This window comes from Cynocephalus volans, chromosome 4 (assembly GCF_027409185.1).
Source record: "Cynocephalus volans isolate mCynVol1 chromosome 4, mCynVol1.pri, whole genome shotgun sequence".
In the NCBI taxonomy this organism is placed as follows: domain Eukaryota; kingdom Metazoa; phylum Chordata; class Mammalia; order Dermoptera; family Cynocephalidae; genus Cynocephalus; species Cynocephalus volans.
In genome coordinates this window covers 100269147-100293587 of record NC_084463.1, presented here as the reverse complement: position 1 = coordinate 100293587, position 24441 = coordinate 100269147, and the positions used below count along the sequence as shown (strand labels likewise).

Genomic DNA, 24441 nt, shown 5'->3' with positions numbered 1-24441 from the left:
GCCTAGAAATAGGGATACTCACATAGAGATTTCAAACAAAATACAACCTATGACTCCAATACAAGTTTGTAAACTACAGTGGTTTCTGATTTTGTAAGTAATCTTCGAATTGTCAATTAGTTCTATCTATTTTGATGCTTTAATAAACTAATAATAATTTAAATATAAAAAAAGAATACCAGCACAGACTCTCCTTCTTCAGGATTTGGGCATTTAACAGTAGAAAATTCTGGATCAGGATCTTTTTGTTCTGGTACTGGAATTGGAGGCTTAAAACCAAATACTTGAAAAGCCAACTGCACATAGTCATGTCCAACCCCATGAAAGGATGTATGCACAAATTTCAAGTTCGTCTTTGAGTTTAATTCCCTGTAAAAGAAAATCACCATTCAATCAATATCATAAAACTTGTTGCCTATAATTAAAAACAGTCAAATTCAGAAGAAAAAGTGATTGAAGCCTCAGCAGAGATCTAAGATATTTAAAAAAAAAAAAAAAAAAAAAAAAAAAACTACGTGGCATTAACTTAAAGATCAAAAGATTTTTATTTCTACTGTATTGTCCCTTTCTGGTTCAACTTTCTGACCTGGATAGCTTCTCTCCATATGCTGTATCATTACCCTAAATCAACTGCCATTGTACCATCTCCTACTAGAACCATCACAAAAACTTCCTAACTGGTCTTTCCCACTTTCCAGCAGACCCCTTCTTTCTTCATTTCCTTTCCCATCTAGCTCAGATTCCAACGTACCTAATTTCAGTCACCTTCTTATATGTCTCTTTGGTTACCTTGACCCTCCAATACCCCAAACCTTGTTGAATCCAACTATACCTTTTCCAGGCTTGCACCAAAATAGTGGATATTGCTGGAGCAAATCTCACAAAAGGATTGAATAGCTTCACTTTCAATGGGCATTCAGCACTATCAGGTAATCCTACTTTGTTATACAAACAGCTTACTTTTTTATTCTCCAAGATGGTGATTTAATTAATATCTTCTCTTCTCTCCTTATTCCTTTCCTCAGCCTTCACCTCATACATCATTGAGACACAGAAGCCATCTGATGAAAACTTCCTAATCTTCCCACACCAAATCTACAACTCCACTAGCATTCATGCATATCTTCTCCTTCTTCCATCTGACGAGGAAGTATTCTTCCTCCTATCAAAGGTCAGTTCCTCCACTTTGCTCTCATCCCTGTCTCCGTCTCCTCTCACTCAAGAATGTCTGTACCCTCTCTCTCCTGCATCACTCCCAGTAGTATCCAGTCCCTGATTGCTTGGTCTCTTCCAGAGCAAAACTTTCTACATCCTTGTCTACTATTTACTAACCACTCCCCCATAATAAATAAAATTTATTATAAAATAAATAATAAAAAGAAAAACACATTATGACAATTTTCAAATATACACATAAGAGAGAATACGTAACATCCATATACACCCATCACCTTGCTCTGACATTTATCAACATTCTGCCAATCTACTTTCATTTATTTAAGACATATCATTTAACATGAAAATGCTTTAGTATTTAAAAACATAACTATAATACCACTATTACAACTAACAAAATTAACAATAATTTCTTAATGTCATCTAACACCCTCTTTGTGTTCAAATTCTCCCCAAGTGTCTCAAAGATACTTTCAACAGTCGTTTACTTGAATCATGACCTGAACAAGGTCCACAACATTTGCTCGCTATGTCTTTTAAGTCTCTTTTAATCTATAAATGTTCCTCCTTTCCTTCCCCAACCCCCACGTCATTTATTGAAGAAATTGAATCATTTGTCCTGTGGAATTTCCCATATCTTAGGTATGCAGACTGCATTCTTTTAGTATTAACATGTTCCTCTATTCTTTTTTTTTTTTTTTGTAAATAGGTAGTTTAATCTAAAGGCAATATTAGATTTAGTTTCAATTCTTTAGGCAAGAATAGATGCTGTGTATTTTCTACTAAATCATAAGGGGAGGCACATAATATCTATCTTACTTTTAATGATGTTAAATTAAGATTCATCAATGTCTTGTCAGCCTGATTCATCCATCACAAAATTTCCCATCAGTCTTTCACCTATAGTTTTTAACAACCCTTGATCATTGCTCAGATGCATTATTTATTAGAGATCACAAAATAGTGATTTTCTAATTCTATTATTCCTTCTGCACTTACTAGTTGGATTTTTCTTTAAAAAGTAATTATCCTTCATCAACTATTTGATTAACCCTGAAATTCAGTTCATACAGGAAAGGCAGGACAAATTAAAAGAAAAATTCAAGCACTTACCAATTTTCAGAATAAAAATTCAGAAAAAAAACTTCAGAATTTATCAAATTTCAGAATGAGCAACTCCCAAAGGTGATCAATGAAATATTTTTTTTAGTATTACTACCATCACAGGCTTTTTATGTTTAATGGTTTAGTTCATTACAGTGATTATTCTTTTTGATGCCCAACTGTCCAATCTTTGTTAGGTGAAAGTCCCTTCAAGTTGGCTCCTATATTCTTTTATTATATTATTATGATTATGATTTTTTGGCAGCTGGCCAGTATGGGAATCCCAACACTTAACGTTGGTGTTATAACATAACACTGTAACCAACTGAGCTAGCCAGGTAGTTCTCCTATATCCTTTTGATATGGCTCCAATATCTTTGATAGTTCCTTGCTTTATGGCAAAAACAAAAGCAACAATAAAAACAAAAGCAACAACTAAAACCAACCAACCAACCAAGAAAAAAACAATCCAGGCTCATTTAGTCTATTTTCTGCCCCAGTATTTGAAGATAATCATCAATTTCTTCAAGGAGCCCTGGTTCCTATTAGTGGGAAATGGTATTTAGAAACCACAGTCTGGGCATTAGAGTTACTCATAGGCCTTTTTAGTAACAGAACTAGTATTTTAGAAAGAGATAAATGAATCATGCATACACACTAATACTTCAAATTCAAATTCAAACTTAAAATTATAATTTTAAAGTTATTTTCTTGGATTTTATGTTTACTTCTCTTATACTAAAATCTTAGTTCTTAGTGACATTAATGTAATTGTTCATTTGTTTTATATGTATATGTGTATGTATATCTAGGTACCTGTATTTGTCTATATAAAACCATCGATATTACTGCTAACAACAGAGCTACAAATATAATTTGAGTTTTCTTTGTGGTTCTTTATTCTTAGAATGTGTCCCACTAGAAAAGAATAGTAAAATTACTATATTTTAAGGTCACATGAAATAATTCTTCTGTGTGTGATTATGCCTTCAGTTTGGTATGTAGTTAGGGTCATTTGTTAATTTGCTTTTGCACATATACTCTTTAAAAAACAAAAATGCAAATGAGTAAAGATAGAAAAGACAACCAAAGCATCCAATTCTTTTTAGAGTAACTACAACTAACAGCATTTAGTTAGTCTTACTGCCCACTTCTCATTTTGGAAGAGAAAGCAAACAATTGATAGCTTGATGGGTGTACTTTTGAAAATAAAATAAAATGGAGAAAAAGCTAAAATCTATTTTGTAGGATAGGGAAAATATATTCAACAAGCCAGGATTCTTTCTAGCAATAGTGTTAGCTATTTATGGAATAGTTACAGAAATAGTTATGGAAATATGAATATAGTTAAGCAAAAATAAAATCTTAAAGGAAATTTCCTGTTCTTACATAGAGGAAATACATATATTTAAGTATAATTTGTTTAACAGCTTTATCGAGATATAATTCACATACCATACAATTTACCCATTTGAAGTATACAATTCAATGGCTTTCACTATATTCATAGAGTTGCTAAACCATTTCCACAATCCAATTTAGAACATTCTCATTACTCCCCAAAGAAACTATACACCCCATAGCTACCACCCCCAACCCTCCCATTCCTCCCAGCCATAGGCAACCACTAATCTATTTTCTGTCTATTTCTGTCTCTATAGATTTTTCCCATTCTGGACATTTCACATAGATGGAGTCATACAATATATGGTTCTTTGTGATGGCTCCTTTCACTTAGCCATAATGTTTTCAAGGTTTATCCATGTTGTAGTACATATAGGTACTTATTTTTTTATTGCTAAATAATATTTCATTTATGGATATAGCAGATTATTTATCCATTTATCAGTTGATGAATATTTGTGTTATTCTCACTTTTTGGCTATTGTGAACAGTACTATTTAGCTATAATTTTAATATAATAAATAGACAATGCATTTTTTATCTCTTTTTCTAAGGTAATACTGTCCTATATTCCAACTTGGATACCTGTAAAAACAGATCTTTTTCAGATCTTCCATGTATCTCCTGCAAACGTCCTGCAGAGGATCTCTCTTCAGAGGGCTGGTATCCACTAAATTATCATTCCAAGAACCATTCCATGGTTCCACACATTCTTCTATACATTTCAGGATTTCTTTATCATGAGGAGATGTGATCTGAGCACCAGTTTCCCAATAAACCTGGATGATAGGTAAATGTACCTATAATTACTTGAAATGCTTGCCAGGTCTTTTCTTAGCTACAATAGAGATCTTTGGATTGATTAAGAAGCATATCAAATTCATCAAGTAAAAAATGTCAAACTGGGACTAATTTCATAAATACCAAAAGATACTGATGGTAATGATTCCACAGGAACTCTTCAATAAAATGATCATGTATTATCTTCTCTTTTAGAAGTGTACTTTAATAACAACACAAGTAAAATACAAACAGGGTATCATTATGTCGACACTATAATATGCATATACTATAGTGTCTAATCATATTCTTAGATCTATAACAATATACTAAAGATAAACTAAGAAACCATGGAATACCCCATAAAAGTTGATACTATTAAACTTATTATAAAGTAGTTCAATTATGTGATATAGAAGAAATCATTTTTCCATTATAAATTAAAGTAGAATTTATGTCACACCAAATAAAGTCTATATCAGGAAAGACAATCAACATGTTAATTACCCACATACTCAGACATTCAATAAAATTTCAATCTGTCAAGTAGCTTGATCAACAAGATATTAAAAAGTTACCAAAAAAGCAAGAAAATGTAATTCTAATAGTTTATAAGATCTCAAAGTTAGAAGAGACTCCATTTAGAGAATATCTGTGCTGACTTCTACCATCTATACGACATGAATCTTCTTTATTGCATCCTGATGAAGGAAAGAAGAATACATTTGAATATATACTATGTACTAAGCTCTGTACCAAGCAAAATGGTAAACTAGATGAAAAAAATTCTTGCTCTATAAACATATCAAAATGCTAGATAAAATATAAAGAACATTGTCTTAAATGCATAGTTAAATTCACAAGAGAAAACTCCAGGCAAGTGTGAAAAATAGAAAGAATTTAAAACCAGAGTGATAAGCCTGTGGGGCTGATATTGTGGTTGCCTAAGATTTGGGAATGGTCTATTTATCTGGTTCATGGGTTGTGATGCCCATGTGCAAAGTAGAAAGTTAAAAATGAGAACCTCTAATAAAAACAGAATTCTTGAAGTGTTTCACTCTCAGTGAAAACACAGAATAGAACAAGTTCTGCCCACTATTACAGAGAGATGATGAGGAAGCATATCTGTTTCTTCTTAGGTTCTGAGTAATAAAAAAACAATTCAAATACCAGGTCTGCACTTCAAGTATTTTAGGATGAGATCTGATAAATTTGAACAGAAATTGCTCCCAGTTAGTGAAACCCTTGAGGTTCCAGCTGAAATTAAACAAACAAACAAAACTACCCTGAAGGGATGTTCTCACATTCCAACCCACAAAAAAGCTTCTCTTCATAAGCCCTGAAAGCTCACAGTGGAAATTTATAAAACATAAGAAAAAAAATCCTGTCCCTTTTCCCCACTCCTTTCTTGCTTTGTATGTGGATGTGATGCCTAGAGGTACAGCAACCATCACATGACGGCCATGCTTGAGGGAAAGACCAAAATAACTGCAGAGATGCCAGGTCCAATATCACTGAGTTATAGTACCATGCCTGCAGCCACCTACATCTGGACTTTTTGTTATGTGAGAAAAATAAACTCCTATCAGCTTCAGCCACTTTTGTTGGTTTTTCTGAACCTGTAACAGAAAGCATCTCCATCTGATACAGTAACTGAAAAATTCATACAAAATGCACCCAGGAATAAACTTTAAAAGAGATGTGGAAAATCTAGTTTAAAAAAAGCCTTTAAAATGCTACTAAAAAGATAGCATTTTAGTTACTAAAATGCTATCTAAAAGAAGTCTTGAAAGAACAGAAAGACACATACTGTTCTTGAATAGGGAGACTCGATAATATTATAAAAATATCAAAGTTCTCTAAATTAATGTACAAATAAAATACAATACCAATAAAAATGCCCAAATAACTTTGCTTCCAAATGGAAAAAAAACACCATAATACCACGTATGGAAAAATATCATTACTAAAGCCAAAATAATTGGGAGAAAATATCCGCAAAACAGATGACCAAGAGCTACTTTTTACATTATCAACAGTTCCCACAAATCAATAAGAAAAAGAGCAATAGAACAATGGGTGACTCTCTTAACAGATGCAAAACTATAAAACTCCTAGAAGATTAGATGGGAGGAAATATAGATGACCTTGGGTTTGGTGATGACTTTTAAGATAAAACACCAAAGGAACAATCCATGAACAATAACTGATAAACTAGCCTTCATTAAAATTAAAAATTTCTGCTCTGCAAAAGACAACATCCAGAGAATAAGATGACAAACCACAGACTTGGAGAAAATATTTGCAAAGACATATCTGATAAAAGATTGTTATCTAAAATATACAAAGAACTTGTAAAACTAAACAATAAGGAAAAATATAACCCTATTAAATGATACAGCCACTTTGGAGACGGCAGTTTCTTACAAAACAACATACTCTTACCATACAGTTCAGCACTCACACTCTGGTATTCACTCAAAGAAGCTGAAAACTTATGTCCGCACAAAAACCTGCACATGGATTTTTATAGCATCTTCATTCATAATTGCCAAAACTTGGAAGCAACCAATATGTCCTTCAGTAGATGAATGGAGAAATGAACTGTGGTACATTCAGACAATGGAATATTATTCTGCATTAAAAGAAAATGATCTATCTAGCCACAAAAAGATATGAAGAAACCCTAAATGCATATTATTAAGTGAAAGAAACCAATGTGAAAAGGCTACATACTGTATGATTCCAACTATATGATGTTCTGGAAAAGGCAAAACTACAGAGACAGTGAAAAAATCAGTGGCTGCCAGGGGTTAACGTGGAGGCAGAGATGAACAAGCTGAGCACAGATGCTTGGGGAGCAGTGAAAATACTCTATATAATACTATAATGGCAGATACACATCATTATACATTTGTCCAAACCTATAGAATGTACTACACCAAGAGTGAACCCTAATGTAAAATATGGACTTTGGGTGATAATGATGTGTATAGCTTCATCAGTGGTAATGAATATACCACTTTGCTGGGCAATGTTGTTAATGCAGGAGGCTGTGCATGTGTGGGGACAGAGGGAATACAGAAAATCACTGTACTTTCTGCTCAATTTTGCTGTGAAACTAAAAGTGCTCTAAAAAGTAAAGTCTGTTTTTAAAAAAAATCCTTGAACAGAGTTCTCAGGAAGGGAAATGTAAATACTTTATAAATACATGAAAAGATGCTCTATCTCACGCATAAGACAGATACAGATTAAACATTATAACATTTCCACCCATCTGACTGGCAAAGATCAAACATTTAATGATACAATAATGGAAGATGTGAGATAAAGGCACTCATATACTGTTGGTGAGAGTATCAATTGGTTCAACCACCTTGAATAGAGAATGCCAAACTTTCTTTGCATATTCCCTTTGATCCAGAAGTTTCACCTCTAAAAACTCATCGTATAGGTCAGGAGTGCCCAACAGAAATATAATATGAGCCACAAATGCAAACCACACATGTAACTTAAAATTGTCTAGTAGCCAAATTCCAAAAGATAAAAAGAAACAGATGAAATTAATTTCAATAAACCATCTATGATATGATCTCTCCAAAATATTATCATTTTAACATGTAATTGATATAAAATTGAGATATTTTACATTATTTTTTCATACTAAGTCTTTGAAATCCAGTGAATATTTTATACTTACAGAACACCTCAATTCAGACTAGCCATACTTTAAGTGCTCAATAGCCATAGGTAGCTAGTAGCTACCATATTGAACAGTGCAATTATAGATAATAAGAATAAAAACAACAGCTTAACATTTATTGTGTACTTATCAGAGCCAGACACTGTGCTTGGCATTCTGCATGCATTATTCCCTATGATGTTGGTTCTATTATTATCCTCAGTTTTTGGACCGTGAAACTGTAGCACAGAGAAATTAAGTAACTTGCCTGAGGTGGCAAAGCTTCTGAGTGGCAGAAGTAGGTTTCAAACCAAACCCATACTCTTAACCACTACTCCATACTGACTCTTTAGATCTACCTTTACATATGAACAAAGACAAGTGTAGAGGAACATTTATTGTAGCACCGTTTATAAGTAGCAGAAGATCAGAAACAAATTAAATGTTCTTCAATAGAGGACTGGTCACATAAATTAGGATTCATCTATATAGATTTTTTAAGATGAATGAAGCAGATATACATATGCACAAATATATAAGTATATGTAAATATTCTCTCTCTCTATACACACACACATATATATAGAAGGGGAGCTGGAGGGAGAGGATAAGAATGATCTGTAAGACATATTGTGTGTGAAATAAGAAAGGCACAGAACACTATACATAGTGCCCTACGCTCCATGGGGGAAAAAGTAGGGGAGTGACAAACATAAATATGATTATATATGCATAGACTGTCTATAAAAATACCTAGGGCCGAGCCGTGGTGCACTCGGGAGAGTGCAGCGCTAGGAGCGCAGCGATGCTCCCGCCGCGGGTTCGGATCCTATATAGGACTGGCCGGTTCACTCACTGGCTGAATGCCGGTCACGAAAAAAGAAAAAAAAAAAAAAAAAAAAAAAATTACCTAAAAGTGGAAACAGTATTTGCCTCTGAGAAGAGGTACTAGGAAAGAAAGATGAGAGAGATACTTTTTATTGTTTACATTTTACACTATTTAGCTTTTTAACCTTGTGCTTATATTTTAAGAAAAAAAAATCTTTGAGGGTCCACTACATGCTTTTCTGTTCAACAGCAATGAATATCAAAACAATCTAAGTCCCTCCATCCCTGAGCTTATATTTGAGGAATGGGGATGAGGGTCAAACAAACAAGTCAATAAACAAACAAGATAATTCATCCTAAAGAAACCAGATAATTACAGATAGGGATAAGCCCTGTGAAGGAAATAAACAAGATGATAAGAAAGAGTCACTGATAGAAGCCACTTTAGATAAGGTGGCCAGGGAAGGTCTCTTCAAGGAAGCAACATTTGAGCAGAAACCTGAAGGATGTAAATAAGCAAGTTGGCAAGATTTAGGGAAGATCAACCCAAACAGAAGACAGAACAATTACAAAGACTGACAAAAAAAAAAAGGTGACAAAGGGCTGGAATATTGAAGGAACTAGAGAAATAGAAAGGAACAGCAGTGTGACTGGAATGTACTGAGCACAGAAAAAAAGAAGAAATGAAGAAGTACGGAGGAGACAGATCATGCAGCCTGCTGTAAGCCCCAAGGTAAGGAGTTTGGGTTTTATTCAAAGAAGGAGAAGCCACTGAAGAACTTTAAGCAGGAATGTGCTATGACCTGTTTATGTTTTAAAAGATCATTTGGCTGATCAGAGGGAGGGGAGAGTGAGGTCAAGAAGAGGTCTGGCTCTCTTCCAGAAAACTCCCATCATTCTTTGAGCTCTTGGAACAATGTAACTTTTTTTCTGAAATGGTAGAGAGGATGGATTTGGGATCAATAGAGAAATCAAGGAAATTAGAAGTAAAAAGACGAAGTGAGAGACTTCTGTAATTGTACATGTTGAGAAGTAATTAGGGTTGTTATGGATACACGTTCTTTGAGGACTGGCCTCCATGTTTTTCTCTTTTTGTTCCCAATGTCTAGCCCTGCTCCCTAGTGTAGAAAATATACTCAGAACATATTATTGGAATTAAAAAAACAACTGTAAAATAAGCAAAGGTCAGGAGTCCAGGGTTTACCTTGTATCCGTTGTCTTCCTTGCGATTGTGAGATGCAGTAATCATTACACCTGCAACTGCTTTGAGCTCCTGGACTGCATATGGCTGAAAAAATAACAACAACATAACTCCATTTTGCTTCCTAGCTACTCATACATTTGACATGAGAATAGCTTTGATTAAATAACAGGAAAAGACATTATGGTATAAATGACCTCACTGACTCCAGGTTCATTGGGTGGGCTCCATTCCCAAAACACAGGATTCAATAACCATCTAACTGTTAGACTGAATGGCTTTCTGCCCCTACTCTCCTTTAATTTAGTCCTGTAAACATTTCTTATTCTTTTGTTCATTTAACAAATATTTAATGAACATGTACTATATGCCAGACACTCCACCTAACCCTGGAGACATGAATGGTGAATACAATCAGAATCCTACAGAAATGGTCTAGATTTCCGAATCCTCCCTGGTTTCTGCTATTCATTAGAACTAACTGTTTAGTAATTCCTTCATTTCTTTGAGCCACTAAATATATTTCCAATAAATCACCAGAACAGTTTATAGAGACCTTATCTATTCCTCAAATATTTGGTAAAACTTGCATATAAAATCATCTGGACCTGGTACTTTTAATGAGAAGATTTTAAAAACATAATAATTCAATTTATTTAATAGTTACAGGTCTATTCAGGTTATCTATTTATTATCAATTTTGATGCATCAATTGTTATTCTTGGAAACTGGCTAATTCATTTAAGCTCTCACATTTATTTGCATTATGTTGTTCAGAATATTGTGATTTTCTTCATCTCTATTGTATTTATTGTGCACTCTTTTTTATTTCTTTATTTGTGCTTTCTTTGTTTCCTTGGCACCCTTTCCAGAGTTTTGTGTTAGTCTCTTCAGAGATCTAGCATTTGCTTTTGTTGATATCTTCTTTCTTTATTTTCTATTTACTTGATTTATCCTCATACCTTTATTTTACTTTACTTTATTTGGATTTATTCTGTTTTGCACAAACATATTAAGTTAAAGGCTTATTTCATAATTTTTAAACATTTTTTTCCTAATATATTCATTAAGGCTATCAATTTCCCTTTAAGTAGTGCCTTAGTTATTGAAAGGACGAGTCGACACCAGTTGACGATCCACTGGAGAGAGCTCGTTTATTAGGCAGCACACACACATATGTATAGGGCTTTAAGGGAAGGCTGATTGGCTTAAAATACAGTCCCTACTTAGCATACCGCATGGGGCTTGGGGTGGGTGTGGCCGAGAAGGATCAGGGTGTGATCCCTTGGGGCATCTGGGTTCTTACATTCCTCGGTGTGATCCCTTGGGGCATTTGGGTTCTTACAGTTATATTCCATAATTTTTGCTAGTTATTGTTTCCATTATTGCTCAGTTTTAAATACAGGCAGTCCTTGCTTTGTACAGTTCCAATATACACAAATTTCTGATACCATGTTTTCATTAAATAGCACCGATCTCCCAACAGCACATTCAACTTTCAGTTACCATCGTGTATTAATTGTGAGTAACTGCATCAAGTTCAAACTTGGCTGTTAGCTCTTCAGTCCACAAATCACAATGTATACAACAGATCCTCCATGAACCATGACCAATCATGTCACTCTTTTAAAGTCTATCAGTGATTGGTCACTGTGCATCTGTTATTCAGCTCTCACGCAGACAGCAAATCATGTAGCTGTGTTGCCTCCCTGTCTCCCAGTGATAAACCAACATGAGAGTTTACAAAAACGGGTAATTGAAAGTGGGACTTGGCCAACAAAGATAAAAGTGCAGCAAAGAAACAAAAAGTGATAATGGTGGAAGGGAATTTGAACTGAACATAAATGGAGATATAGAAAAAATAGCTGGAAATGTTGACACTGCTATTATTCAAGAGACTAGATATGCAACCAGGGGAGTTTAGGGAAGATGAACATAAGGACTAAATGAGAAATGGGCTGTGATGAAAAGGATGAAAATGTCACAGAGGAAGTGACACCAGCAAATAAACTTTACATTAAAGAACTCTTAAAGATATTTCACAACACTGAAAGTAACAAAGGATGAAATGTTGGAATCTGATCCAAACTTAGAAATGTGTGTAACAATTTGCTAAGGCATAGAAAAGATTATTGCTTGTTATATATATGACAAGAAGGAAGCACTACTCATGCTTTTTTAAAATTCAAACTCTTAATAAGTTTTTTTTTTTTACAAAGAAACAAAACACTTTAGATCTCAATGTTTCTAATGTATACAATGTGCTAAAAAATATTCATTTTACAATTTTTTCTCTTTCTCTACATATTTTTAACCAAGAGTAAGGATGTTTTTAATGTTTTGGAGAAAAAAAATTTAATGATCATGGAACAATCATTATTTTTTCCATGATTATTAAGATCACTTTGCATGGTTTTAGCTTGCACAGCTGTCTTTACATCCCTGCACTTCTGTGTCAAGCAAGAACTGCCTGTAGTTTCTAATCTTCATTATGATATCTTCTTTAGTCCTTGAATTATTATGAATGTGTTTTTAAAATTCCAAATGGATTTTATGGGCTTTTTTAAATTTCAAATTTTATTGCATTGGGGTCCAGGTACATGGCTTGATAAGCAATTCCCTGGCATTTTTTGAGAATTCATTTATGACTGCTTAATAATAATGTATATTCTACCATCACCAAATATAGGGTTTTTATACATATACACACACATGCACACACCCACACCCACACCAGATCAAGCCTACCAGTTCAAATCTATCCTTAATAATTTTTGTCTTCTTGATAAATCAGTTTCTGAAAGTGTTGCTTTGCTTCCAGATTTGTCACCCCTTTTCCCCTGGGTGATGGAGCTGCCAAAGATTACTCAAAGCCCATTTCTTCTGATTAACCCCGAAAAGGGGTTAATCTCCCAGAACCCTCAAGATAGAGGCATTCCTTCCATTTGGGAAATTAACAATGAATTGGGGTTCTCTTCCTGCATTTATTCCCCAGACCAGGAAGTTACAGGAAGAGGACATAGGTGGGGTTTTTGCTAAGTATAGTTTAATAAATTTAACAATAGAAGCTGGTAACATTCAGTAAAACAAGCAAGGTGACATTCCATAATGCAATTTTCAAGAAGTTAAGTTGATCTGCCAACAAAAGCTTGATCTTAGTGAACATTCTCTTCTTACAGCAATTTCCAGTATCTCTACATATCAATCAGTAACCTGTCTATCTTTGAGCCAGCAACCTTGCTGAGTTACAGTTCTTTATCTTACAACAGAGACCATAGCCTGGGGAAAATTTCCTGTCTTTTGCAAGGTTAATATTTGAAACTGCAGGGCTTTGGAAAACCAGGCCCTGTGAAATACATTTGCTTTATGTATACTCCAAAGAAAGAAGAGTATTAAAATATCCCACCATGACTGTGGACTAGTCAACTTTTACAGATCAAGTTCTTAGGTGGTTTGACAAATGATTACTGAATGAAAATAAACTGAAAGCAAAATTTGTTTTCCTTCCTTTCGTCTGTCATATCACTCAATACAGAACTATATGCATGACAAAGATTTGAATCCTAGTTGATTTAAGAAATCTTTTCGACAGCAACAAACTGTAGCATCACTAACACAACACACTTACTACAAAAGGTGTAGGAACATATCTTGAAAAAAGGTACACAGGAACATCTTTAGCCAACAAGACTGCAGCAGTGAGTTTAGCAAGCCTAAAAAAAAAGGAGAGAGATTTCACTTAGCTTACCATAATTGTAATTTTTAAAACCAACCTTCCACATAATAAATATTCCATGTTACAATTATTATGAATATAAAGTAGCCTAACACAACCAGTTCTTATAATCGTTGATTATTTAAGCTTCATGCTCCAACATAAAAATGTTAAATAAGATTTTTTGAAAAAAGGAGCTAAACAATAAACAGAATTGACATTTCTTTTTTTTTTTTTTTTTTTTTTTTTTTAAAGATGACCGGTAAGGGGATCTTAACCCTTGACTTGGTGTTGTCAGCACCAAGCTCACCCAGTGAGCAAACCGGCCATCCCTATATGGGATCCGAACCCGTGGCCTTGGTGTTATCAGCACCACACTCTCCCGAGTGAGCCACAGGCCAGCCCCAGAATTGACATTTCAATCTCCTCTTTTTTCCTCATTCATCTTTTGATGGCTCTTTTAATAAGAAATAAAATCTGCAAAAGGCAAAAAGAATGGAGCAAAGTGAAATAAGAGACTGGTTAAACCAATATTTATAATTACTCCCTGAAAAAATGGGTCACTACATCATGATTATCTATTCATGAAAAACTCTAAAATTAATCAAATAGGACTATAAAGAGAGAATACAAGCTATATAATTACTCCTACCCAGTCCCTTTACCAAAATATTAAAATTATAACGTAAGATATGATGTCATTCTAAATATGAACTTTAAATATCTTAAGATTTTACTCCTTTCTATAAAATCTAAAGCTTATCTTTCTTTTATTTCAGCTCTAAAATAAACATTAGTATGTGATCACACTTCTATTTAACAGTCCCTGTTTCAGAAATCCTACTATTGGGCAAAAAAAATTTTTTTAATGTTTTATTCCACTCCAACTTAATCTTTGATACCATTAATGTTATACCTCTGGCTGCTGCAGCTGCTAGTTACTTGACCCCGAGTGTCATACCCAACAACGAAGCCTCTCTCTTTGAAGTCTGAGAAACATCTCTCAAGGTATTTGTACATCCCCTGAAGTAAATAAACACAAAAGATTACTTCCTGATGAATGTTTGCATTTTACATGACTTAGAATCTCTTATTTTTATGTTTGATGAGCAACTTACTGGCCCCTAGGGAATTGACTTCTGTCTTCATGCCCATGTTTACTATTGGATTTTCAGACACATTTAATACCACAGAAACATTGATTTAGTAATCATTAAATCCAATGTGACCTTGAAGATACACAAATGATTTCTAAGATAAATCTTGGGCAAAAGCAAAGGTCAGAATTTAGTCTGTAGTTTTTACTTACATGAAAGTATCTTCCTGTAAATAAAGCTTTTTTAAAAGAAAGACACTTCCTAATTTATAACGCAAAAAATTGAGTGAGGAGGGAGTTTCAAGATGGCGGCGGCTGCGGCGGCTGCGGCGGCTGGCGCGGAGTAGCTGAGGTGGAAAAGGTGGCCACTGGGCCTCAGGCAGCCGGGAAACTTGTGGACCTTCCTCTGGCCATCTCTTAAGGGAGGACTGCTGCTGCTGGCCGGTCGTGGGGGCTCAACGCCACTTTGCCCCCGGCAGGAGAGGCTGCCTCATTTACAGGCAACAGCTTTGAAGTGTGGAGCAGGAAAAGAACTGATTCTTAGCTGCAAAAGTGAGTCTTGAAACAGGGAACACGGCGCCAGGGCTGCTGTGGATGCAGCCAGGATCCCGGAGGCCGGGGCCGCGCTGAAGGCGGCCAGCTGCCCTATCCAGGATTCGAGGTTTCAGGCCGGCATTAAAGAAGACTCCTGGGAGCGCCCGAGCGGCGCCGCGACTGAACAGCCCGAGGCGGCAGCGCCGAGAACATGGAAGGCAACAAACCAGAGACAGAGCGAGCGCCCGACCTGGCACAGCACTGTGAGTGATCCCTGGCACAGCTCTGTTCGGGGGGTGGATGCCCACGAGGCTCCCCGCCTGCACCACCAGGCCACTCACTGCCCCGGTGCTGCCTCCATTTTCCCAGGTGCGGGCAGCTCCGCCCTGCTCGGCCATCACTGAGCCCATTTGCTTGGCCTGGCACGGGGCTTTCCGGACCCTGCGGGCCGACCTCCTCTCCCACTCCCTCCACGGTTCTCTGGCAGGGCTGGGGGTGTGGGGCGTCCCGACCAGTTTTGGGAGGGCTAGGAAGTACGGGCGGGCCGACTGTCACTCCACCACACCCTGGACTCCGGCCCCGGTAAACTTCCTGTTACTGGGAGGCAGATACCATCTCTGCGACCACCAGTTTGGAAAAAAGCCTAACGAATTTCTGGTTGGGAATAGTGTGGTAGGAGAGTTCCCAGGTCCGCTTGAACCTGCCGGAGAGCAGGCTGCAGGCGGGCACTAGACTCGGTTTATACCGGGGGGATACAAAGGTGAACAAGACCCGAGAAAGATCTACACAGTGCTACAAAGGCACCCAGAGAGACCGGTCGTCTGTGCCTAGCAGAAACCTGGTAGACTTCCTGGGCGAGGCGGTGCTGAGCAGGGTCTTGAAGGCCCAGCTGATAGACGAGGGGTGCAGAAGACACGCCCCAACCCAGCACAGTGTGCACAGAGGGGGGAGACGTGCGGCCAGGGAGGCGGAGACTCGACAGAAACCACACACCCGGTGGGGTCGCCACTGCACGATCTAACAGCCTGGGCCAGAGCACACGGAACGGGGAGAAGTCCTGTACAGAAAGTGAAAGCTCAACAGAGATCACACACCCTGTGGTACGTGATCCACCAGCCCAGCAGAGTACAAGCTGACCAGAAAGGTGGATCCCCGGAGAAGCCCAAGACCCGAGGCAACCACACACACAAGACACTAGAGGCCAACTGAGCAGTCACGGCGGGAGCCATACCAAATTGGCAACCACAGCAACATCCTAGTTAGTCATTAGTCTTAAACCGGTGGACTGTGAAACCCCCTGCCACAATGAATAAACACCAAAAAAAAGACACCAGAAATACAAAAAATCAAGAAAGTACACCACCAAAAGTTAATAAATCTCATACTCTAGATCCTATAGAACAAGAAGCCCTTGAAATAACTGACAAGGAATTTCGAGTGATAATTCTAAGGAAACTGAATGAGATACAAGAAAACTCAGCTAGACATCATGATGAAATGAGGAAAAGTATACAGGATCTGAAAGAGGAAATATACAAGGAAATCAATGTCCTGAAAAAAAATGTAGCAGAACTTGCTGAACTGAAGAAGTTATTCAGCGAAATAAAAGACACAACGGAGAGTTTAACCAACAGGCTTGTCGAAGTTGAAGAGAGAACCTCTGAACTTGAAGATGGGCTGTTTGAAATAACACAAGCAGACAAAAAGAAAGAAAAAAGAATCAAGGACATGGAAGAAAATCTGAGAGAGATATCAGACAACCTCAAGCGCTCAAATATCCGAGTCATGGGTATTCCAGAAGGGGAGGAAAATGGAGATTCCATTGAAAACATATTCAACAAAATAGTTGCAGAAAACTTCCCAGGTATAGGAAAAATCACAGATCTTCAGATCCAGGAAGCTCAACGATCTCCAAACGTATTCAACCCAAAAAGGCCTTCTCCAAGACATGTCATAGTCAAATTGGCAAAACTCAGAGACAAAGAGAGAATCTTAAAAGCTGCAAGAGAGAAGCGTCAAATCACCTATAAGGGAGCCCCAATCAGGTTAACATCAGACTTTTCATCACAAACCCTAAAAGCTAGAAAGGAATGGGATGATATTTTCAAAATACTAAAAGACAAAGATTGCCAGCCAAGAATACTCTACCCTGCAAGGCTATCCTTCCGAAATGAGGGGCAAATAGTATATTTCTCAGACAAACAAAAACTGCGGGAGTTCACTACCACAAGACCACCCTTACAAGAAACCCTCAAGGGAGTACTGGGTTTGGTTCCTGAAAAATAACTACCACTGCCATAAAAACCTAAGAAAAATCTAAACCCGCTAGTACAATAAAAATGGCATTCATGAAGAGAAAACAAGCTAACAAAAACACTATCTACAACCTAAGGAACCAACAAACAAAGAAACCAAACAGTAAATCAGAAAGCAAGGAACAAAAGACACCTAAGACAACCAAACAACCAATAAAATGCTAGGAATAAATCAACACCTTTCAATAACAACTCTTAATGTTAAAGGCTTAAATTCCCCAATTAAAAGACACAGACTGGCTGACTGGATCAAAAAGCAGGACCCAACTATATGCTGCCTACAAGAGACCCACCTCACCCATAAAGATTCACACAGACTAAGAGTGAAAGGATGGAAAAAGATTTACCATGCAAACAGAAAAGAAAAACGAGCTGGAGTGGCTATTCTTATATCTGACAAAATAGACTTTAAACTAAAAACCATAAAAAGAGACAATGAGGGACACTACTCAATGATAAAAGGACTGATCCATCAAGAAGACATAACAATCATAAATATGTACGCACCCAATGTTGGAGCAGCCAGATTTATAAAACAAACTCTATTAGACCTAAAGAAGGAAATAGACACTAATACCATAATAGCAGGGGACCTGAACACTCCACTGTCAATATTAGACAGATCATCTAGGCAAAGAATCAGTAGAGAAACACAAGATCTAAACAAGACTCTAGACCAATTGGAATTGGCAGATATCTACAGAACATTCCACCCAACAACCTCAGAATATTCATTCTTCTCATCAGCACATGGATCATTCTCCAAGATAGATCACATATTAGGTCACAAATCAAGTCTCAATAAATTCAAAAAAATTGGAATTATCCCATGTATCTTCTCAGACCACAATGGATTAAAACTAGAAATTAATAACAAACAAAACTCTGGAAACTATACAAACACATGGAAATTAAACAGCATTCTACTTAATGACATATGGGTCCAAGAAGAAATCAAGCAGGAAATCAAAAAGTTTATTGAAACTAATGAAAACAATGATACATCATACCAAAACCTGTGGGATACTGCAAAAGCAGTATTGAGGGGAAAATTTATTGCATTAAACGCTCACTTCAGAAGAATGGAAAGATGGCAAGTGAACAACCTAACACTTCACCTTAAAGAACTAGAAAAACAAGAACAATCCAATCCTAAAGTTAGCAGACGGAAAGAAATCATTAAGATCAGAGCAGAACTGAATGAAATTGAAAACCAAAAAACAATTCAAAAGATCAACGAATCAAAAAGTTGGTTTTTTGAAAAGATAAATAAAATTGACAAACCATTAGCATGGCTAACAAAAAAAAGAAGAGAGAAGACTCAAATAACAAAAATTAGAAATGAAAAAGGCGATATTACAACTGATTCATCTGAAATACAAGGAATCATTCGAGACTACTATAAACAACTATACGCCAACAAATTTGAAAATCTGGAGGAAATGGATAAATTTCTGGACACACACAAGCTCCCAAAACTGAACCGTGAAGACGTAGAAAATTTGAACAGACCAATAACAATAAAGGAGATTGAAGCTGTTATCAGAAGGCTCCCAACAAAGAAAAGCCCAGGACCAGATGGATTCACAGCAGAATTTTACCAAACATTCAAAGAGGAATTGACACCGATTCTTTACAAACTATTCCAAAAGATTGAAACGGACGCAAATCTCCCAAACTCATTCTATGAAGCAAACATCATCCTGATACCAAAACCAGGTAAAGATATAACCAAAAAAGAAAACTACAGGCCGATATCCTTGATGAATATAGATGCAAAAATCCTCACTAAAATACTAGCAAACAGAATACAGCAACACATACGAAAAATTATTCATCACGATCAAGTGGGATTCATCCCAGGGATGCAAGGTTGGTTCAACATACGCAAATCAATAAATGTGATACACCATATTAATAAACTCAAACACAAGGACCATATGATCATCTCTATAGATGTTGAAAAAGCATTTGATAAAGTTCAGCACTCATTCATGACAAAGACCCTCTATAAGTTAGGTATAGAGGGAAAGTATCTCAACATAATTAAAGCCATATATGCCAAACCCACTGCCAATATCATCCTGAATGGGGAAAAGCTGAAAGCTTTTCCTTTAAGAACAGGCACTAGACAAGGATGCCCACTCTCACCACTCCTATTCAACATAGTGTTGGAAGTACTAGCCAGAGCAATCAGAGAAGAGAAGGAAATAAAGGGCATCCAGATTGGAAAAGATGAAGTCAAACTGTCCCTGTTTGCAGATGACATGATCCTATACATCGAACAGCCTAAAACCTCTACAAAAAAACTGTTGGAATTGATAAATGATTTCAGCACAGTAGCAGGATACAAAATCAACACACAAAAATCAGTAGCATTTCTTTTCTCCAATAGTGAACATGCAGAAGGAGAAATCAAGAAAGCCTGCCCATTTACAATAGCCACCAAAAAAATAAAATACTTAGGAATTGAGTTAACCAAGGAGGTGAAAAATCTCTATAATGAGAACTACAAACCACTGCTGAGAGAAATTAGAGAGGATACAAGAAGATGGAAAGATATTCCATGCTCTTGGATTGGAAGAATCAACATAGTGAAAATGTCCATACTACCCAAAGTGATATACAAATTCAATGCAATCCCCATCAAAATTCCAAAGACATTTTTCTCAGAAATGGAAAAAACTATTCAGACATTTATATGGAACAATAAAAGACCACGAATAGCCAAAGCAATGCTCAGCAAAAAAAATAAAGCTGGAGGCATAACACTACCTGACTTTAAGCTATACTACAAAGCTATAATAACCAAAACAGTATGGTACTGGCATAAAAACAGACACACTGACCAATGGAATAGAATAGAGAATCCAGAAATCAACCCTCACACTTACTGCCATCTGATCTTTGACAAAGGCACCAAGCCTATTCACTGGGGAAGGGACTGCCTCTTCAGCAAGTGGTGCTGGGATAACTGGATATCGATATGCAGGAGAATGAAACTAGATCCATACCTCTCACCGTATACTAAAATCAACTCAAAATGGATTAAGGATTTAAATATACATCCTGAGACAATAAAACTTCTTAAAGAAAATATAGGGGAAACACTTCAGGAAATAGGACTGGGCACAGACTTCATGAATACGACCCCAAAAGCACGGGCAACCAAAGGAAAAATAAACAAATGGGATTATATCAAACTAAAAAGCTTCTGCACAGCAAAAGAAACAATTAAAAGAGTTAAAAGACAACCAACAGAGTGGGAGAAAATATTTGCAAAATATACATCTGACAAAGGATTAATATCCAGAATATATAAGGAACTCAAACAACTTTACAAGAAGAAAACAAGCAACCCAATTAAAAAATGGGCAAAAGAGCTAAGTAGGCATTTCTCTAAGGAAGATATCCAAATGGCCAACAGACATATGAAAAAATGCTCAACATCACTCAGCATCCGGGAAATGCAAATCAAAACCACATTGAGATACCATCTAACCCCAGTTAGGATGGCTAAAATCCAAAAGACTATGAACGATAAATGCTGGCGAGGCTGCGGAGAAAAAGGAACTCTCATACATTGTTGGTGGGACTGCAAAATGGTGCAGCCTCTATGGAAAATGGTATGGAGGTTCCTTAAACAATTGCAAATAGATCTACCATACGACCCAGCCATCCCACTGTTGGGAATATACCCAGAGGAATGGAAATCATCAAGTCGAAGGTATACCTGTTCCCCAATGTTCATCGCAGCACTCTTTACAATAGCCAAGAGTTGGAACCAGCCCAAATGCCCATCATCAGATGAGTGGATACGGAAAATGTGGTACATCTACACAATGGAATACTACTCAGCTATAAAAACGAATGAAATACTGCCATTTGCAACAACATGGATGGACCTCGAGAGAATTATATTAAGTGAAACAAGTCAGGCACAGAAAGAGAAATACCACATGTTCTCACTTATTGGTGGGAGCTAAAAATTAATATATAAATTCACACACACACATACACACATACACACACAAACCGGGGGGGGGGGGGAAGAAGATATAACAACCACAATTATTTGAAGTTGATACAACAAACAAACAGAAAGGACATGGTTCGGGGGGAGGGGGGGAGGGAGAAGGGAGGGAGGTTTTGGTGATGGGGAGCATTAATCAGCTACAATGTATATCGACAAAATAAAATTTAAAAAAAAAAAAAAAAAGAAAAAAAAAAAATTGAGTGAGGAAAAAGTACACATATAGTACTTTATAATACTTACTTGTGTTGATTGTATTACTGTAAGGTCATTAATATAGCAAAACCCTGCCCCCATGGCAGAACGAAGTCCTGCAGTCCCGAAAGTCATTCGGCAACAAAGACGATCTCGCAGCTCCTTGTTCATCCCATTCCGTAACAGATTTTCAATCTGCTCTTTTGTTTTGGGATTCTATAAAAAAAAAGTATTAAAATTTAATGAGAATCACAAGTAGAGTCCTAATATTGAATCCTTCTAAAGGGCCAGTATGCATATATTACAAGGTTCTATATTCACTATAAATTCCACAACGTTACTTTTTAATATTATTATGTATAAAAACAATACCTGCCATTTACTGAGTCCTCAAAGGAGCCAAGGTCTATTGAGGGTGATTTACATGTCTCTAATTGTTATAGCATTTTAATAACATATTCAAGAATGTTCTTTTTTTAAACAATTTATTAAATTTAAGAGCTATGGATCCAAAATAAACCTCTTAGTCAAAAATGACATCAATTATTGTAACACAAGGTCAAGGGTTTGGATCCCTGTATTGGCCAGCCACAAAAAGAAAGACATCAATTAAAATTAGAATCTATATTAAGACTTCAAAGAAATATGGAAAATATTGGATTAATGCCTTCAAAACATGTCTACCAGTTACCTACCTAAACCTCTGCAGTTCAAAATGACCAGATAAGCCTCACTACTCTTTAAAATCATAGAAAGCCATTAACTTATCTATAGCACAAGTTGTCTGTAAAAAGGTTGTAGGTGTCAATTGTAGACTTAGTTAAGAACACGAATGAAAATTCAATCCAAACATGATTTGGGAGGTAGGGCATGCCAACACCTATAGTTTAGGATTCTATATTTCATTGGCATGTACTTTAACTTATTTTCATAAATCTCAAGGATACCTATGACTGAAAACAGTGCTTCAAAAAAGAGTAGCAGGTTTCAAATAGAAATATAATTATAATAAAAATAAAACTTAAGTGAAATTTTCCAGCATTTTCCTTTTAGGAGAGTCAAATATTAAGAAAATAAAGTGAAACACAACTTCTCTCTTGAAGGTTAGTATGGATTTAGTCCGTACTAACTATTTACATCTTCTGCATCTATAGACTATGTAATGATAATAAATACTCAGAATGATAAACCAAGGCACCTAAAAGTACTAAATATTAGAGTACATTTGTACTTGTAAAGACATAAATATATACTACGATATAATTTAAACAAAAGGGTTTTCTAGTTATAGTGGAAAAGAGAGTAACCACAGTACATGGCCAAACTAATGAGAAGGTGAATGAGATTAACTGAAATTTTAATCTGCTTAATCCTAGACTCAAGGACTTTTCTGTTTTACAAATTGTAGACACTAACAAATACACAGCCTACATAAACATACGAATAGCTACGAAAAGAAAAATCTACATGATAACAATAGCTGGGGTACTATCATATTATTCCAATGCCTAAGATTTGATAGAGAGGTCAAAGAGACTTGGAGATGGTTAGCATTTAAAGGTAGGCATAAGAATGGCAAAAATTGAATGTACTTTTCATGCGTAGAGGGTACACAGCACTGTCATACACTGTTAGTGGGATTGCAAGTTGGGATAGTCTTTCTAGAGTGTCAAATTTTACAGCAAGTATCAAATTTTAAACTGCACATGTCTTTTAGTCCATAGATTTCTCTGTCCACAGCAATAACTTCATATGAACAAATAGATTTATTGATACAAGAATGTTCAATGCACCATCTTTACTGGTAGTATTACTATTATTACAATTGTATAGATGAAAAAACTAAGCTACAGAGAGGGACCCCAGTATCACTGAACTAGTACCAGAGATTTAGACAGGATTTGAACCCAGGTTGGTCTGGCTCTAAAGCCCATATACCATCTCAACACAAACAAACAAAATAATTGTGTTGGGCAAGCTAATAATGCTCCCAATAACAATTTAACTCCAGTTGTAAAGCAAAACAATATTCCTATTTATTTCAGCTATATAAATATAAAAATGATTCACCAGACATGAATGCTATTATTAGGTTACTGAGTGAGTATACTTTCTAATATTTAACTTCCCAACTACTAGAGTAGGGCCTAAAACTTCCATTCCTTATTACAGACATCATAACCATTACTAACCTAATTCCTCGTTCTTAAAAAGCTTGTAAGTTAGAGAAAAAAAAAATGGATAAAGAATCATGACACATTAGATATAATAAGTAAATCTGTATCGTAAAAAGAGCTAAACGATAATGACAGGCATTTGAAATCTACTTTAAACCCAGATTTCTCCACTATGTAGTAGCTAGACATAACATTAGATGT

The 24441-nt window shown here is 36.1% G+C and overlaps 1 protein-coding gene across 2 annotated transcripts in view; it reads right to left on the bottom strand.

Annotated features, from left to right (window-relative positions):
- PGM2L1 (phosphoglucomutase 2 like 1) overlaps positions 1 to 24441 on the bottom strand; it is a 68301-nt gene that overhangs the window by 10835 nt on the left and 33025 nt on the right. For both annotated transcript variants that reach the window (XM_063093158.1, XM_063093159.1), the window contains exons 2-7: positions 22112 to 22279; positions 14807 to 14913; positions 13804 to 13888; positions 10179 to 10262; positions 4270 to 4463; positions 180 to 369 (exon numbers count right to left, since the gene is read on the bottom strand). In XM_063093158.1, the coding sequence (XP_062949228.1) occupies positions 180 to 369; positions 4270 to 4463; positions 10179 to 10262; positions 13804 to 13888; positions 14807 to 14913; positions 22112 to 22279 (828 nt within the window). The remainder of the gene's footprint in view (positions 1 to 179; positions 370 to 4269; positions 4464 to 10178; positions 10263 to 13803; positions 13889 to 14806; positions 14914 to 22111; positions 22280 to 24441) is intronic.